Here is a 17,221-nt window from a genome sequence, read left to right on the forward strand (position 1 = left end):
TTCGAAGTATTATTTTCGTGAGTGAAATAGTAAATTAATTTTACCATCAGGTTTATTGATTAACACTGATTTAGTGTCTAAATTTCTTTTATCATTCCAAGTCACTTTAAACGATCTAATTATCTGAAATATGAATATTCAATTATCAAACATTATTAATGAGAACTCAAGATAAATACAAATAAAACCTTCCCCATCAAATTGAGATTTATGTTTCCGAGAACTACTAAACATATATACTAAATAGTCGCGATTTTTTAAAGAGGACGTTTTCTCTGTCAATATAACACCCCATTTATTGATAATCTATCTATATTAAATATGGCCAATGTAGAATCTTTCATTAAATGCTAGAAATCAACTCTCAACCTACTTTTAAAATAACAATTAGCATATTTTGTTCCGCTAAACGTCGTGCAATGCAACTTCTAGGCCCATGTCCAAATGGTAATAATAAATATGGATGTACTGATTTATAATCTTTCATATTCCGTAGCCAACGCTCTGGTAAAAATTCATTTGGATTCTGGAAATATTCTTCAAGTCTACATGTGATTTGGTTTTGGGTCACAACCACTGTCTAAAAAATATCGAAAATAATATTATAAAATTATTCTAAACATTTTTAGCAATGTTATGTACCCCCTTTGGAACATGATAATTTGAAAAAATTGCGTCCTCATTTAAAATTCGGCCAATACCAATTGAAACTGGATTCAATCGCAATGATTCTTTTAGAACACTTTTAGTATATTTTGCATTTTCAATTATTTCAGCCGTGACTTCCGTTTGTTTATTTGGCAATAATTCCAAAATTTCCTTGTATAACTTTTCTTGAGCATTTGGATTTTTTGCTAAATGATAAAATACAAAACACAATGTATACGACATCTGAAAGTAAACAAAATCTTTAATTGACATGAGTAGGAAAAATAACAACTAACAGAGTTAACTGTTAACTGTTTTATTGTTAAACATTCTGTATATACTGAGTTCAATACTTGATCTAAAAATACAAAAAAATATTAAGTCCCAATCTGTGCCCGCAATAGCACACAATTCATGCCTGAATATTGTTTTAGCGCAATTTTTAGCTATGAATCTATAGGTATGGGAAAAAAACTCAGTATACCGTATCTATTCCTGCCAGGAGCATATCACACGCAAAGCCAATAACATCTTTATAATCCAGCTGTTCTGACTTTAATAGTTGTTCTAGAATTGAATGATCATCCTTATCTTCTTGCTGAAGATTTTCCAGTTTCTTTGTAACTAATTTTACAGCAATGCTAGACAAATTGTTTAAAATTTTAGATATAAACAAATATATAAGTATTATTTATTTTGTTTCTAACCTTTCCATGAATAGTTGAGCATGTTTAATTGTTTTATATAATGGTGTATCGAAATACTTCCACAATTGTGGACCATTATCCGTTCCTAAGATAGAACTATTTGTATCGAACGCAGCTTGTAATAATTTGGATGACGTTGAGTTTTCTTTCAACTCAGTTTTTGTAAAACCATTTAACCTTTCATCAAATACTACCAAACACGTCACTAAAAAATCAAATTATTTGTAGGTTTTAGCCACAGAGATATTATAACAAAAAGCATATATGTAGAGAGTATAGTAAGCTACATATTTTTTTGAATTTTGATAAAACCTCAGCAAATATTCATGTAAAACTATTGGCAGACATTTTTATCACTATTTAGCCGATAATTACTTGGCCAACCGTAAAAAATGATACAAATTTGCGATCCACGAAATGTTTTTTATTGGTGCTAGACCAAAAATTAAACATGCAAATATTGTCATGAAAATGGGTATGTGGGTATAAAAAAATATTCTTATCAAATCAACTTTTTTCTAATGATTTTCGAAATCTCTTAGGCTAAGTAAAATATAAAGAATATGCCCTATTTGTCAGTTTGTAGTAGGTTGAGTTTAAAGTTCTGATTTCTGTTTAGTATCTGAAAACATGTGACCCATCATCCTGTATGACTGTGTAAACATTTAAATCGATAATCCTATAAATAACGAAAATATGAAGGTGTCTTCATCTTAAATGCGACACACTGTAGATGAAGAGCTCCCTTTCTTTGTGTATAGAAATTCAAAGACATAAATTTTTCGCTTCAAACACTAAAACTTCAGCAACTGAAGAAAAATTCGGCTACTGTTTACATTGTCGCTATTAGAAACTTTCTATAGTACAAGAGACGGTATAAGGCCGATCTTCACCTATCTAATAACCAGTTGAGATAGATATATTTTTTATGAAATTTTATTAATTTTTAAACATGCATATTTTTTCTATTAAAGTATTCATGGCTATTTTTAATTTAATTAATTTTACCATGAACGGTTTTTTTCAAGCAAGCCTATACATATTCAAGCTTATATATTCGTAATAAAATTATCTTTCTTCTGATACCAATTGGTAGTTCCTTATATTGACTTATCTTTTCGTACTTGATGAGGTAACTTCACCAATCTGTTAACCAATCGAAATTAGTATCATAAGAAAGATAATTTAATTACGAAATTAATCGTATAGGCTTGTCTGAAAAAACCGTTCGTGGAAAATATTTATTAAAGTTAATTAAATTTAAAATAGCCATAAACACTTTTCGATAGAAAAACTATGATAGCCATGTTAAAAAATCAATAAAATTTCATAAAAAATATGTCTCATCTAATTATCAGATGGGTGAAGATCGACCTTATGCCGTCTCTTAGACCACTACTATGTCCGACCTACTTCGTTAATATTGGGTATTTGGGTTAGATATACTTATCTTTAGTTATATTCTATGTTCCAAACAATATGGCTATAGAATTTACCCGTCTTGTTACATGTAGGATTAAAATTTTAAATTTCTTACATTCTAACGACAATCTAGAAAATTCTGGTAAATAACAATTTTGTACAATTCTATTTGTATTTAGTTCCACAATATGTTGACAAAATTCGTTAACAACGTCATTTGTGCTGGAGATATATTTTTTAATATTTTGTACTCGACTTATTTTCTTTTGAATTGCGCTACGTAATCGATACCACTCGGGCCCGTTTCTGAAAAATTTAATTTATAAAAAAAGGAATTAAAATATGAATATGTTGTTAAATTTTTTTGGATTATCAAGCATAATTAAAACAAACGTGGCTGCAAAAACCAATATCTGCCTTTTTTCAAAAATGCTTTTCTTTTCCGATTAAAATAATCAGGGGTGTTTTATGCGATTTCGAAATAATACGATAATAGTTAAAATTAACCAATATTTTGAATTATTCCTGTTATGGACGGATTTCGTCTGGCGAAAGACTTTTTGAGGTCGGTGACTTTTCGGGTCAATATTTAAATAAAAGGTAATGGATAATAATGTTAAATAGGAGCAACAACGAATTTTTGAATTTTCACATATTTTCCATTCGAATTCATCGACCTCGAACACTTCTTTTATAATAACTTCTTATTTTTGAAGAAGAAGAGAAGTTTAATGTTATCCCAAAATATGTCGCTTCTCAAAATTTAGATTTACTTTAACAATGGTCGAAAAATGTTTTAATACTAACGTTGGTAATAATCCTGCCGAATTATAAATGTGTTTTCGATCCATTCGAAATTTTTCCAATGCCAAATGACTTCGTCGCATTGGATATTTTCCTTCAACTTTAAACATTTCTTGATAATCTGTTGGTTTTATTAACCATACTGTATTTACACCAGGCACAAATTCTTCACGTACAACCGGGCCATATTTTTGGAATTTTTTCATACCATTATGATGAATTCTGTCAAATGAATACATTCCTGGAAATATTAATGATTTAAAAATAAATTATTTTAAGAATATAATAATTAATTTACCGATTCCAGGTAAATATTGCCATAAAGTTCCAATAATTGGCAAAGATTTTGGGCCGGGTATTTGATCGAATGATTTAATTTGATTTGTGCCATAATTTCGTTGTAGTAGTTTACCAAACTTCATCCTGATTTTAACTAATATGTAACTTAGATTTGATGGTCACAAAAACATATATAAAAAGTTTAAATTTATGTACATAATTTGAATTCTAAATTAAGTTTGGTCTCGAATATTCAATCAGATTTGAATAATTGATAATTCTGCATTTAATATATTTAATACTACATAAATTTAAAACCTATTTTTAAAATTTTACGCAACTCAGCTAATAAAAAATTTTTCGCGTGTCTAAAATTATTTGTTTCCTGAATAAAAGCTGTTAAAATGTTGTAAAGTATTCTTCAGAGCAATGAGCATGATTGTAATTCTAAAATGTTTTTAAAATCCAGTTTTATTGAAGTGCAACGTATTTTCAATGCATGATAAGGTTTAATGACTTTTACAAATGTGAATGCATCTATCTCTTCGGCGATTGGAGCTCTATAACACATTCATCAAATTTATAGATCTAAGTTCAGGGTTAAAAAATTATCAGTTTAAGAGATTTATTGCTTACAGAATACAGACACCGAAGACGTTAATTTTTTCCCAAAAGCTTCGAAATTATACCTACAAATAAATATTGGAGGCATTTAACGAAATTTTAATTATTTAAAACTGCCGCTGTTTTCTCAGCATTATTAAAATAATATTAAATCAATTTATCTAGAATAAATTTTTTTTGGACTGCCATGTATACAGGATGAATTAGTGATGTAACACATAATCTACAAACAAATCATGTACAAAGATCCGATTTCGATAGTGTGTGTGTGTAGGAATTTTATTATATTTAACTAATAGTTTTTTAACTAATAAGGAAAAGCAAAAAGTCCGTAGAATTCGATAAATTAAAAAAAAATCAGTCTGGCGTACTCGACTTTTGTGGCATAAACTTCTCTACATAGTTTTTCAACATTTTGGAATTTAAAAAAAAAATTTTTAGCGCACGAGATGCATTAGCTAAGCGAATTCTCTCTTAAGAGATTGAAAAAATAATAATAAAAATCCGTTAAATAAAATCTGAAAAGAAAGAAAGAAGTCCAGTAGTTTACATAGCGACTTTAATAGTCGAGGTCCATTAATCCCGACTGTTAAAGTCGCTGTGTGAACTACTGATACTTGTTTCTTTGTTTTCAGATTTTATTTAACAGGAGTGGGATTTTGGATTTTTTAAATTACTTTATTTATTTTTTCAGTCTCTTAAGAGGGGATTCGCTTAGCTAACGCAGCTCGTGCGCTACGATTTTTTTTTTGAAATCTCCAAAATGTTGAAAAACTATATATAGATGTTCATGCCACAAAAGTCGAGTACGCCAAACAAATTTTCATACAATTTTCGTAAGTATTTTCCCCAAATATTTTTCGAAGAAATCAGATTTCTGAAAAGTATTTCGATATTTTTCCAAACAAATATGAAATTATAAGAAGAAAATTTATCATTGAAAAAATTAAAAAAAAAAAAAAAAAAAATTTAAAGAAATTATATTTAAAAAAAGATTTTACAAAAAGGCGAATACAAAAATTATTTATAAAATAAATAAAAATCTAACAATAAATACTAATTTAAATTAATTTAAAAAAAATTACAAATATTGTTCAATCCACGGCACATATGAATAAACACGTGTATAAACACCTGGGAAATTTTTATATCCACATCCAATTCCAAGAGAAATAACTCCAATAACTATACGTCTATCATCATCACGTTTCATGCCTAATGGCCCACCAGAGTCACCCTAAATCAAAGCGAAAAAAAAAAAAAAAAATATTCTTTAATTCATTGGAATAATTATTACTAAATTACTCACTTCACAGGCGTCTTTTTTGCCATTTTTGTCGCCAGCACATATTTGTGTGGAAATAATCCCTTTTGGAACATTTCTAGTAGTTATATTCGCCGAATCGAATATTTCATTACAATAGGTATTGTTAAAAATTTCCACTGTGGCATATTTTAAGATGCTACTTGGTGGCCCACCTGCAAACACAAACAAAAACCCATTAATGTTTTAGAAAATGAAGTTTTGATTACAATTTTTATAATGAAGTTTTGTGTTTTGATTATTTCTGGAAGTTTTTAAATTCAAAACCAATTAAAAATACAAAAACAATTTTTATTAAAAACAACTGAAAACTAACAGTTGACTGAGTTAATTGTTGAAATATCCTGTATAGAAAGTGTTTAATGTCAGTGCTTGCATTATTTTTAATAAATTAGAAGGGTTTAAAAAACTAACAAAATTACGTCGGACAAAAATTCAGAGAACTCTGAAAATTTTCGAAAGTATTTTCTACCATTTCTTTGTTTTTCGCGGATATTTTACAATACCACTAGATGAAGCTACCTGCAAATTTCCAACTCCTATCTTTTATAGCTTTGAAGAAAATAGACTTGACCTCTGTTGCACATTTACGAACTCAAACTCACTTTTTACGCCCTGAGCACGCTTGCTTTTATCAAAATTTCAGCTTGATTTTCTTTTTGTTTTTAAGTTATCGTGTTGATGGTTGGACGAACAAACGGACATAAACTAATTAGGTCATGTATACAGTAATACCCACTTTTTGTTCGTAGCATCAATATTTCTAAGGGTTACAAACTTGAAACTAAAATTAGCATATCTTGATATGCGAATTTTATCATGAAAATCGGTTATATGGATATCAAAAAATATTCTAAGCAACTTTAATCAACTATGACGCTAGGCAAAATATTAAGAATCCTATTGCTTTTTTTGCCAATTTGTAGAAGCTGAGTTTAAAGTTCTGATTTCGGTTATAAATCACTATTCATACCATATCCCACTACATCCTATCGGTTCGAGCGTGTTTTTTATTACTACTGACAAAGTTTAATATGGGTACATATTCTTAATTTAAAGAAAATCTAAGTCCCTACTGTTTAATTCAATTGTGAGTGGTGCAATTACATATAATAAAACAAATTTTTAAAATGTTGACTTATAAATTCATTTTTTATCGCAAAATTGGCCACTGAGAATCTATTCACGACAGGATCGTATGTAGGCAGTTAAAACATGTTTAATTGTAAACATGTGTAATTTAATTTCTTGCCACACCTACAAATTACTAGATTTTAACCTTAATTGTTAAGATAGTAATTAGTGAATTGATTTTTTGAGTTGAAAAGAGCGAAGCACATGATAATAAAACGTAATTACACCATACCTTTACGATCAGGACCCCAACCAGCTAGGTACAACACTTCTCCAGTATAATCATTATCTGTGATACTTGGCAAACAAATTGGTCGTATGTATTTATTAAAAATCACCGGTTGTTCCAAAATAATTAACCCGATATCATTGTACACAACACCTTGGCGATAGTCAGGATGTTGGATTTTTCGTTCAATTTTTATATCAACTGGGGATGATTTTTCTTCATTTGTTGAAAAATCCAATTCACCCAGTCGTACAAAATTTGGATTCCTTGCAAAAAAAAAAAGATTTTAAACTCATTTTATTAATTTCCAAGTTTATAATTACCCGTCCAAACAATGAGCTGCGGTTAAAACCACTCGATCCGAAATTAATGATCCTCCACACATATACTGCACATCATTTCTTCCCTTTTTCTCACCGATTGCAACCATCCACGGAGCATTAGTTAACGACTTTACAGGATTAGCACCAACAGCTAATGGTAAGGGTTGGAGAACACTGTTATGTGGTTTTTCGTATACGACCCCGCAGTCTAAAAAAATTTATAAGATGTTAATCATTATGCTAATCTATCAACTATACTCATAATCGCATCGTCACCTTGAAAATCATTTAAGTCACGATTTAATAATGATGGTCGTCTAGTTTTTCTAATGGGATGTTTATTATTACAACATACACTCGGAATGGCGTGTGAGCTATGGCAATACTTAGTTTTTTCTGGTTGTTTTTTATGTGGGCAATTTTCAATTGGCACACATTTTTCTGATGGCCCGCAGTCATTGTATCTGTAATGTATTTAATTGTTTTTTTATTTGCTATAAAAACAGGGAAACCCGGCTAGTAAAAAATTAAACCGGTCTCTGACAGCAATTTGAAGTATATTAATTTTATTTTTAGACAGAAAAATTTCTTCTAGAATATACACGGAGAAAAATGGAGACTAAAGATATATGAATTTTTATTACGATGTAGACCAAACTTGAAATAGGTCTCCAAAAAATTGTCATGCTGCACTAGAAAAATTATTATAGACTTATTGATAGGCTTTAATGAAAATTATGTGTCTAAAATAAAAATTATAATATAGAATAGGTAATAAATTATTAGAGGCTCTGAATAATAATTATTGCACAGTACTTTATGGAGGCTCAATTTCCTGTTCTAGTTATGGTCGGCAGCATAATAAAAATTCGTAGATATTTTTATCTCCATTTTTTCTCCGTGTAGGTATATAAAACAGGCAGCCAGACTTGAATATTGGCAAGGAGAATGAAGATCTATTCATCACTTAATTTTTAGATGTTACACTGTTTAGCAATAAAAGCTTTTGCACTTAGAATTTTTTACCATATATATATATATATATATATATATATATATATATATATATATATATATATATATATATATATATATATATATATATTTAAAATCATTCTCTATCCATACACACGCATACCAATGTCCAAAAAAACGTATTTTTCAAAATACTTTGCAAATTACGTTACAACGAGTAGTTTGCAATTTTGTATTGTAGTCTGTTGGTAAAAATTTAAGGATCGCTTCATTTGAAAAAATAAAATAGTTTTTATTTGCAAAAAATCCCAAATGTATTACAATTCAAACTACCTAAATCTATTAAAAGGTAAATTTTCATTCGGGAAAAATGGTGGATCATAGAAATTGAAAGCTTCACGTTTGCGGCGTTTATCTTCCATAAATACAATTCTATCACTTTCCAATAATGATTTTTGTGTTGTTGTTGTCGTAGTTACTGGATTAAATTTATTTTTATCCAAAACCACGCCATTATTTCCTTCGCCCAACCTTACATCCAAATCGTAATCCAATTTTTGAGTAGTTGTTGATCGAATTGGCCGTGGAGTTGTTCCACTTGGTTTTTTTGGTGTTATGTGAACTATTTCATCAACTTCATTAGGTATTGGGCTCACAGTTGGAATTGGTCTTGGATTATAATCAGGTTTAGGTTGTGGTTCATAATTTTGATTATTCAATTCTTGATCAATATTAGGCCTATTAGGTTGCGGTTCAAAATTATCAGTAGGAATTGGGATTCTGTCTGGGGGTGGGAATCTATCGGGAGGAGGATATTGATTGTGTTTATTGGGTTTGTTCTGTCCTGGCGGTCCTCCATGGGGATGTTGTTGAAATCGATCAAAATCATTCGGATTTTCCTGAGGATGTTGGTGAGGATGATGGTGATGATGCTCTAATCCTGGAGGACCTCCATGTGGATGTTCATGTGGTGGACCATGATGTTGTGGTGGTCCATAATTATTTTCATAACCTGGTCGATAAACAGGTGTTGGTGGAGGCCGTTGTTGCTGCTGATGTGAATTGCCTAAGCCAAATGAAATACCAAAATTTAAATTAAGACCAGGTAGTCCTCTTTCTGTTGCTTGACCACGGTGTCCAAGATATTCTCTTATTAGTCCTATAACATGCAAAGTTAAAACAAATGTAGGCAAGCTTTCTCTGAATTGGCATAACAATGCGTGTAATTTTCAACAATTTAGTTTTTTCTACAAGTGGGCATGCAATGCAATTTTTCAATCGCAAATTTAATATGAAATTTTAAAAATAGAATGCAAATGTCGGTAATTTTAGTAATTATAGAATGCATTTTTTTCGTCGATTTCACGATGTATATTAAACATAAAAATATCTTTGAAAAAGGAACTAGCCATTTCTATATCAGTTCAAAAATTTATTGTTATTTTTGTCGAATTTGAAACAAAAATTCACAACATTTTTGTCGATTTTGAATGAACTTTTATTTTTTCGGTAATTATAGCGGTTATTTTAGAAACAAGCAATTTTAAAAAAAAAGTTTACAGCATAGTTTAATGTTCGAATAACTTTGTTGGCAGATTATTCTACAAGATGCATAGTAAAGGTAAATCGTATTTTTTAATTTTCTGCGTTTCGATTTACGTATTCAAAAGTTTTGTGCCTATGTATGTACAAAATGACGTGAAATTGTAAGGAAAAGGAAATGATTTTTCAACCCTTAAAATGTTTCAAAATTCATTCAATTTTTTTTTTTTAATGTTTTTATGAATTTTACTGAACATATACAGCAAGGAAAAAGAAATCGTTGAAATATGAAAATCGAAAAATACGTTTTGTCTCCAAAGATTACGATTTAATATATACCAGTCATTAATCATTACTCTTCAAACAGTACAAATTCTGCATATGCGATTTTATTTCAAAATTTCTGTTAGTAGCTGTTATTGAAAACTAGAAATAAATAACTATATATAAAAATTTCTACACACAGCTTATCGAAATAGAGTTTTTACATACATCGGATCGATTAACTGTTATTTTATTTTCAAATCACTGCATTTTTAATGCAGTTATTACGCGACACTATTATATTCAAAACTTCACATACCTAATTAGCATTATTTTATTGATTTTTCTATTTCTCAACTACATCGAATACAATGATTTTTTTTCCTGCTATCATTTTAAAAAAGGGCCGAATGAATTCAAAATATTACGGATATTGCCCTCTCCCCATCTTCTTGAATTACCAAAAGTAAATAATATTCTTTTCAGCTTAAAAAAGTTAATTCCATGTTAATAAAATACATACATAATTTTTATATAGTTATTGTTTCCTAATTTTAGCTGTAATTTTGATTTCAAGGTGAATTTTTTGAGTAATGAAAAATTTAAAATGAAGAATTATTGACGCTTATATGTATACATAATAGAAATAACAAATCAATAATTAATTCTTTATTGATGCGGAAATTAATTACAAAGTACGTCACTAATAAATAAAACGTGATAAAAAATGTGAATTTTTCCTTCGAATTCCATTCATAAAATTTCCTTTTCCTTCTTTTAAAAAAAGAATCTTTAAGAAGAAATCTTGAAAAATCACCAAATAAAAACACTTTGTTGTTTATAAAATCATAAAAAAAAATTATAATAATAATTACCACAATTAAAGCACTGGAAAATTGTTGTAAACAATACAATAGAAAACAGAATTTTCATTTTATAACTATTCTTTTAAACTTGCTAGTAATTAATAAATTTTCATTATTATTATATTAATTTGATAAAATATTACTAACAGACTAAATTCATTTTTCAAATATTTTAAAATAAAATTCATTTAAAAAGAATCCCTTCCATTATTTCCTATTTTGTATTTAAAATTTTTTACTTCTATATACATACATACACTGCAGCAGGCATCTTGTAAGTACAATAGAGGCTGGATGATTTCCTTGCACAAAATTGTTGAACTTTTCACTGCATTTTATGTCTCATCAAAAATTGGAAAGTTAACTTTAAATTAGTTAATTTTCTAGTTACTACTAGTTTTAAAAGAAGCGTGCAAGTGTTTCTATACTTGAAATCTAGAATACTCTACGGTTAGTATTAGAAAAAAGTAAATCATAATCATAATCAAACTTTTAGAAAATAAATTTTACTATATTTAGTAAAAAAATACAATAGTTTACCATGTTATCACAATCAGAAAGTTGTTTATCTGAGGCCAAAGCATTTCCATCACAATTTGTTTGTTTTGGTGTTTAGATCAGGAAACAGATAATTGTTTGTTCGCAAGTTTAGTTAATGTATGTGATTCACGTAACCAAATAAAGTTAGCAGGCTTAACTTTCTGGCAATAACAAAAAACTATGAAGTTTGAAAAATAATATTACCTGACTAAAACAACTAAAATTCGATTATAAATCTGCAAAAATTTCATTTTCCTGCAAATTAGTTGTCTTTTTTATCACTTAGCTCATCTGTTTCGTATAAATAATAGAGCTGTTTTTCAAAGCTGAGAAGTAGGTACCGTAGCAGATGTTCAATGATCTTATCATCCTTGCTACATCCCGTGTAGTAATTATTGTCACCAATTTTCCATATTTAGAGATTTACTCAAACTGCACAAGTTTCTGTGGTTAGTCTTTGCATTACCTTTCCAACAGACTTCAAGGTTCTGCTACGTTTTCTTTTATTTCTCCGATAAAAATTTGAGACCCTTTTTTAGTTGATTATTATGCCCCTATTTGATCTTTCTTCTTTTTTTTGGATAAGTAATAATGCTCTGGTAAGTTTTCTATTAATTCCTCAAAAAAAATTAGTTCCAGGTCATCTTCCTTATAAAAGTTCCTCTTCATATTCATGTGTGCGGGAAATAACAGAAACTGTAGACGCAATTGTAGTATTTGTGATTATCATAGTGGTAGTGTATATACAGGTGTATTTTCTGTATTTTAAGAGTTTTAACCCAACGGTTTCGATCTGTTTAGTTTAGTTCTTCGAAATTAATTTTCCCTCCGCGTTGTGTTTTCTCAGCCCAAGCTTGGTCAGTTAATTTTCTTTAATGTTTCCCTACACATTAAATCTGTCCCTGAATCCTGTAGAGACAGTGTATGAAGGGTTATTTGATCCTTTATTTTAATTGCGTATGATAGGTAAATTCGTGGGAGATTCAAGATAACTCTTATTACTCGTAATATCCCTAAAACCTAGCTTGATATACTACTCTATACATGGAGGTTCTGTGACGATTATAACATATTTTTCTCCATATTTTACATTTTGTATATTTATTCAAGGGATTATTAAATAAAGACAAACGAAATGGGAAAACCACAGTTTTAGAAAAAGAACACAATAATAACTTATTTATCAGATTAATGTTAAAAACAAGTTTTGCGAATAATTTGTATACATTCAAAAATAATTACTTATCTATATTCAGAAAAATGTCAGGTCAAATGATGAAGATTTCTTAGAATATGGTAAAGCCTCGGATATAACAAACCAAAAGTACAGGCTGTTCATACACATATCGTTAATATTTATGAATAAACTAGTAATAGTAGGTATTTTTACATTTAATTTTTGCAAATTTTTACTAGATTTCGTGCCGAGTTGTTCCAATTCACTGGAGCGATAATCGAATTTTATATATTAATATCCATTTTTCCTGTCTTAGTATATGTTATTTATTACTAACTCCTCAGTTTTCACATTTGATCTTCATAGAGAGCCGGTGGCTGATTTTTTTTATAATAATAGCACTACAGCCAACAGCGGTTTATTTTTAGAAAATTTTTATTTAAAATCCATGAAAGAAAATGTTTATTTTTTTGTTATAAATAATTTATGATATAAAAAAAAAAAAAAAACTATCTGAAAGCAACAAAACCTCTGTACCTAAATGTATAATGTCTGTTAAGGGGGTTTGAGACTCAAATAAGGAAAAATGGTTTAATATCTCTAAGTAAAAAATTTTGGTTTGTAATATGTTTCTTACATCCTTAAGAACATTTAGCCACTTCAAAATTTTCCAGGTCCCATTCCCTATTTTACTACCCTTAAATAACCACCCCGGAGTGACAGCTTGAGAAACCTGTTTTTAAGATAGTTGATAATTTCTCAAAAATGTTTTTTAGTCTGAAAATGTTTATGTTTTTTAGTCTGAAAATGGATTTTTATATGTTTTTTAGCTCGCTGTTTACGAATCCAAGGTCAGTTTTCATCCATAATTATAAACACTTCAACCCTGCAACAAATTTTAAAAATAATAATTTAAAGTAATAATATGGTTGACTTCAGTTGCAGCTTATAGATTCATTTTTTTTTTTTATAAATTTATCAATACACGAAAAAAAAAAATTAAAGGGTTATACCCAGTTAGAATTTTCAAAGAGTTTTAGCATTTCTGTATTTAGTTTTAGCACTTAGTCAATTGTTTGTTATGAAGTTTCTGATTTCCTTTTTTAATAACCCCTTCGGAGATGGGAGTACAACCTGAAAAAGTATCCCTGTTATCTATAACTTAGATATCTTTATTTTTCAAGCACAATAAAAAATAGTAATTCAAATAAAGAACCAATTACAAAATCTAAATATATTGATTAAAATAAAAAGTAATAGAAAAACATTTTGACACTCTGTACAATTTTTTATTGCAAAAAAAAACTAATTTTTATATATAGGTAAATATGCAATATAAAAATTTCATTATGAATATAGAATGTGATAGAGGCTTTCATGGTTCATTAATAGATGTTATAAACAAGACCTTTTATTCTCTCTAATTGTATAATTAATGACACAATTTTAATGAATTACTGTCTATAAATAAAGCAGGGTTTTTAATATACCCTACCTGAACAAAATTAAACACTGCACAAATCAAATGCATTAAAATTAATTATCGAAAACTTCAGGAAAAGGCAGTTTGTGTGTTTCTGAACAAAAAATAAAGTTTCGTCTGATGAAAAGAGCCCGTGATAAATTTTTAAAGGATAAAATTTTGTGATTAAAAATTAGATTTGTAATATGTTTTCACAAATTTTATTGTGCGGGGTTTCTTCGCATAGGTATTTAAAAATATAATAAAAAGCTTCCTGTCAGAACTTCACATATTATAAGAAATATTAAGTATTAAAAGAGCTACGAACTACCAATAACCATCCCAACCCGTCCTAACGCAACCCAACCGAACTACGATGAGCTGAGCTAATACGTGTTGATTTAGTATTGATTGGGGTGGTTCTTTGAGCTATATTTTAAGAGAAATTTCAATCGAGCTAGCTGGATTATAATATGTTTTAAGGTAAAATCTGGCTACGGCAAATATAGGTATGTATATCATAGTAACAAAATGCATTTGGACACACGAAATTTATAAAAATTTTGCCTAATTCGAAACTTTTCAAATGAAACGTTAAAAGTTTTAGCTCCCAAAGAAACTATTGCCTTGGGATTATATAACTTACTTCTAGTCGTAGAGAAATCACTTGACTGTGGCAAGGATGAGCGCGTATCGCATATCTTTTATATATAAATATACTAGCTGTTAACTACCCGCTTTGCTGGGCAACATCCACACTTTCACCCCTCCCCCATACGCCCTTGCGGTTTGGTTACAAATTGTACCTACTGTACACGTCATGCTCTTTTATTTGGTATCACTTGGGTAAATTTGAAAATATCCGATTATTCATCCCCAATTTCTCGCTCCACCTTTCCACCATCCGTAGGTTAAATAGATAAAAACAATACTTGAAGCTGGTTGTATATCTTGTCAATATATGAGCTTAATCGATGCACAAATTTTTAAGTTTTTGAAGAACATCCTTTTCAACCCCTATTTTAACCCCTTACTCTACTACTATTACTACTATATTATGCATGTTCATTAAAACCTTCTTCTTAAATCACTCTATCTATTAGAAAAACCGCATCAAAATCCATTGCGTAGTTTTAATGATCTAAGCTTACATAGGGATATGATACGTACAGGCAGGGGTGTTTGGCCAAACCAAAAAAGGGGTGTTATAAGTTTGACCGCTATGTGTGTCTGTCTGTGGCATCGTAGCTCCTAAACGGGTAAACCGATTTGATTTTTTTTCTTTCGTTTGAAAGGCAATTTAATGGGGAGTGTTTTTAGATATGTTTCAAGTACGAGTTTGGAGTTCCGTACCCAGAACGACTTAAAAATAGGCGATGATCCTCAAAATCGATGCAGTTTGGCGAAGACTCTAAGGAAAAAGATAATTTAAAGGAGAGTGTTTAGGGTTCCGTAACCGATAAATTTCTCGGGGGTTTTTTTAAATTTTGTAAATTTCACTTGTATACTATGTATTGATGCATGTGAAATTCTAACTTGAACTTTAATATATAGTTTAAAGTTCTATCAAGCCAAAGTTGCACTGAGTACAAAATATATATGTATGTGCACTCTCTCTTGCTCATTGCCACTTAGGTTCGATGGGACTATACGATAATATCTCCGTTTTCTGTAATAGTGCCTCCTTTTCTAACACAAGGCTAAAAACTTGAGAATTCAGCCACTTTCCATTAAATTACTTTTTTCCTTAGAGCTGTCGACAAACTGAACCGATTTTGAGGATCATGGCCTTTTTAGTTGTTCCAGGTAAGGAACCACAAACTTGCACTTGAAACATATCTAAGAACACTCTCCATTTAATCACCTTTCAAACGAAACAAAAAAAATCAAAATCGGTTCATCCGTTTACGATGCCACAGACAGACAGACAGACAGGCAGACACACACACGCACAGATAGCGGTCAAACTTATAACACCCCTTTTTTAGGTTCGGGTGTTAAAAATAACAAAATACATACTCATGAGTTAACCCGCTCAGCTATATGATGTTCAAAAAATTGCATGGCACCATTATAATAGGCTTGAACAAATACCAAATAAATTACATTTTATGATTTTCTCGTCGATAATTATTAATAAATAAACATTTCATATTCATAAAATTCTTAATTAACTTTTTATTCCATACATAGGAGGTATACGAAATATATTAAGGTATACTAAATTTAGTCCTAAGTTTGTAACGCTTAAAAATATTGATGCTACGAACAAAATTTTGGTATTGGTGTATTGATATACTGGGTAATATCAGGTTAACATATACCTAGAGTTCTCATTAATTAATTGCCGTTGATAATTTTGTCTCACTTGTTTATTGGGTAATTCGTACCTCGTTAGAGGTCATATAAAAAATTAAAAGATAATAATAATTTGAAATTTTTCCTGTTTATATTTGAATAAAGAGGCGATGACTATAAAGTACTTTCCCAATATTTTTCAGTATTTTGACTCTGATTTATTTATTTAATCATGACCGGAAATTATCAAATAAATACCAAAAATTTCATTGAAACAAAATATTGTCTAGGTAAATCCCCAAAGAGGTCTTTTTGGTAATTCAACGAATTATAAACAAATCTATAATTAGAAGTTCCCGTGTAGGTGTGTAGGTACTATGGTAAAAACGGTATATTCTCTACGGGTAAAAACGCAGGTTAACATCAATTTCAATCATGCACAAGGGATTTTCCCATATTTATGATAAAAATTTATTCAACATTGTCAATTTTTATAAAATATTAATAATGGATCGTTAAATATTATTAGTAATTATTAATAATTAAACATAATTATAAATTAATTATGTTTGATTATGATTTATTATATTTACATTCTAAATA

General features: G+C 29.3%; 3 protein-coding genes across 3 annotated transcripts in view; all 3 read right to left on the reverse strand.

Moving 5' to 3' along the window:
* The window catches only part of LOC123305248 (ATP synthase subunit delta, mitochondrial), a 109,846-nt gene that overhangs the window by 74,546 nt on the left and 18,079 nt on the right, over positions 1-17,221 (reverse strand). The gene's annotated exons all lie outside the window — the stretch shown is intronic.
* On the reverse strand, positions 10-4,003 carry LOC123290451 (cytochrome P450 302a1, mitochondrial-like). The gene is made up of 8 exons (XM_044870634.1): positions 3,880-4,003; positions 3,585-3,822; positions 2,893-3,083; positions 1,356-1,560; positions 1,133-1,289; positions 643-891; positions 374-580; positions 10-123 (listed from the first exon to the last, which is right to left on the reverse strand). The coding sequence occupies exons 1-8, from the start codon at positions 4,001-4,003 to the stop codon at positions 10-12; spliced, it is 1,485 nt and encodes a 494-aa protein (XP_044726569.1).
* LOC123305243 (serine proteinase stubble-like) lies at positions 5,536-11,300 on the reverse strand. Its single transcript, XM_044886906.1, has 7 exons — positions 11,151-11,300; positions 8,803-9,628; positions 7,771-7,958; positions 7,495-7,702; positions 7,175-7,437; positions 5,794-5,963; positions 5,536-5,721 (listed from the first exon to the last, which is right to left on the reverse strand). The coding sequence occupies exons 1-7, from the start codon at positions 11,206-11,208 to the stop codon at positions 5,566-5,568; spliced, it is 1,869 nt and encodes a 622-aa protein (XP_044742841.1). The 5' UTR covers positions 11,209-11,300; the 3' UTR covers positions 5,536-5,565.

The sequence above is a fragment of the Chrysoperla carnea genome, chromosome 1, assembly GCF_905475395.1.
Source record: "Chrysoperla carnea chromosome 1, inChrCarn1.1, whole genome shotgun sequence".
Classification (NCBI taxonomy): Eukaryota; Metazoa; Arthropoda; class Insecta; order Neuroptera; family Chrysopidae; genus Chrysoperla; species Chrysoperla carnea.

Excerpts from the sequence above, each read along its gene's own strand:
- LOC123290451 (XM_044870634.1), bottom strand. The coding sequence starts at position 4,003 with ATGAAGTTTGGTAAACTACTACAACGAAATTATGGCACAAATCAAATT. Across the intron at positions 581-642 it reads ATTATCATGTTCCAAAGGGG|ACAGTGGTTGTGACCCAAAA; the intron begins GTACATAACATT and ends GATATTTTTTAG. Across the intron at positions 124-373 it reads TGCTAATTGTTATTTTAAAA|ATAATTAGATCGTTTAAAGT; the intron begins GTAGGTTGAGAG and ends TTCATATTTCAG.
- LOC123305243 (XM_044886906.1), bottom strand. The coding sequence starts at position 11,208 with ATGAAAATTCTGTTTTCTATTGTATTGTTTACAACAATTTTCCAGTGC. Across the intron at positions 7,703-7,770 it reads TGACTTAAATGATTTTCAAG|ACTGCGGGGTCGTATACGAA; the intron begins GTGACGATGCGA and ends AAATTTTTTTAG. Across the intron at positions 5,722-5,793 it reads GCAAAAAAGACGCCTGTGAA|GGTGACTCTGGTGGGCCATT; the intron begins GTGAGTAATTTA and ends GCTTTGATTTAG.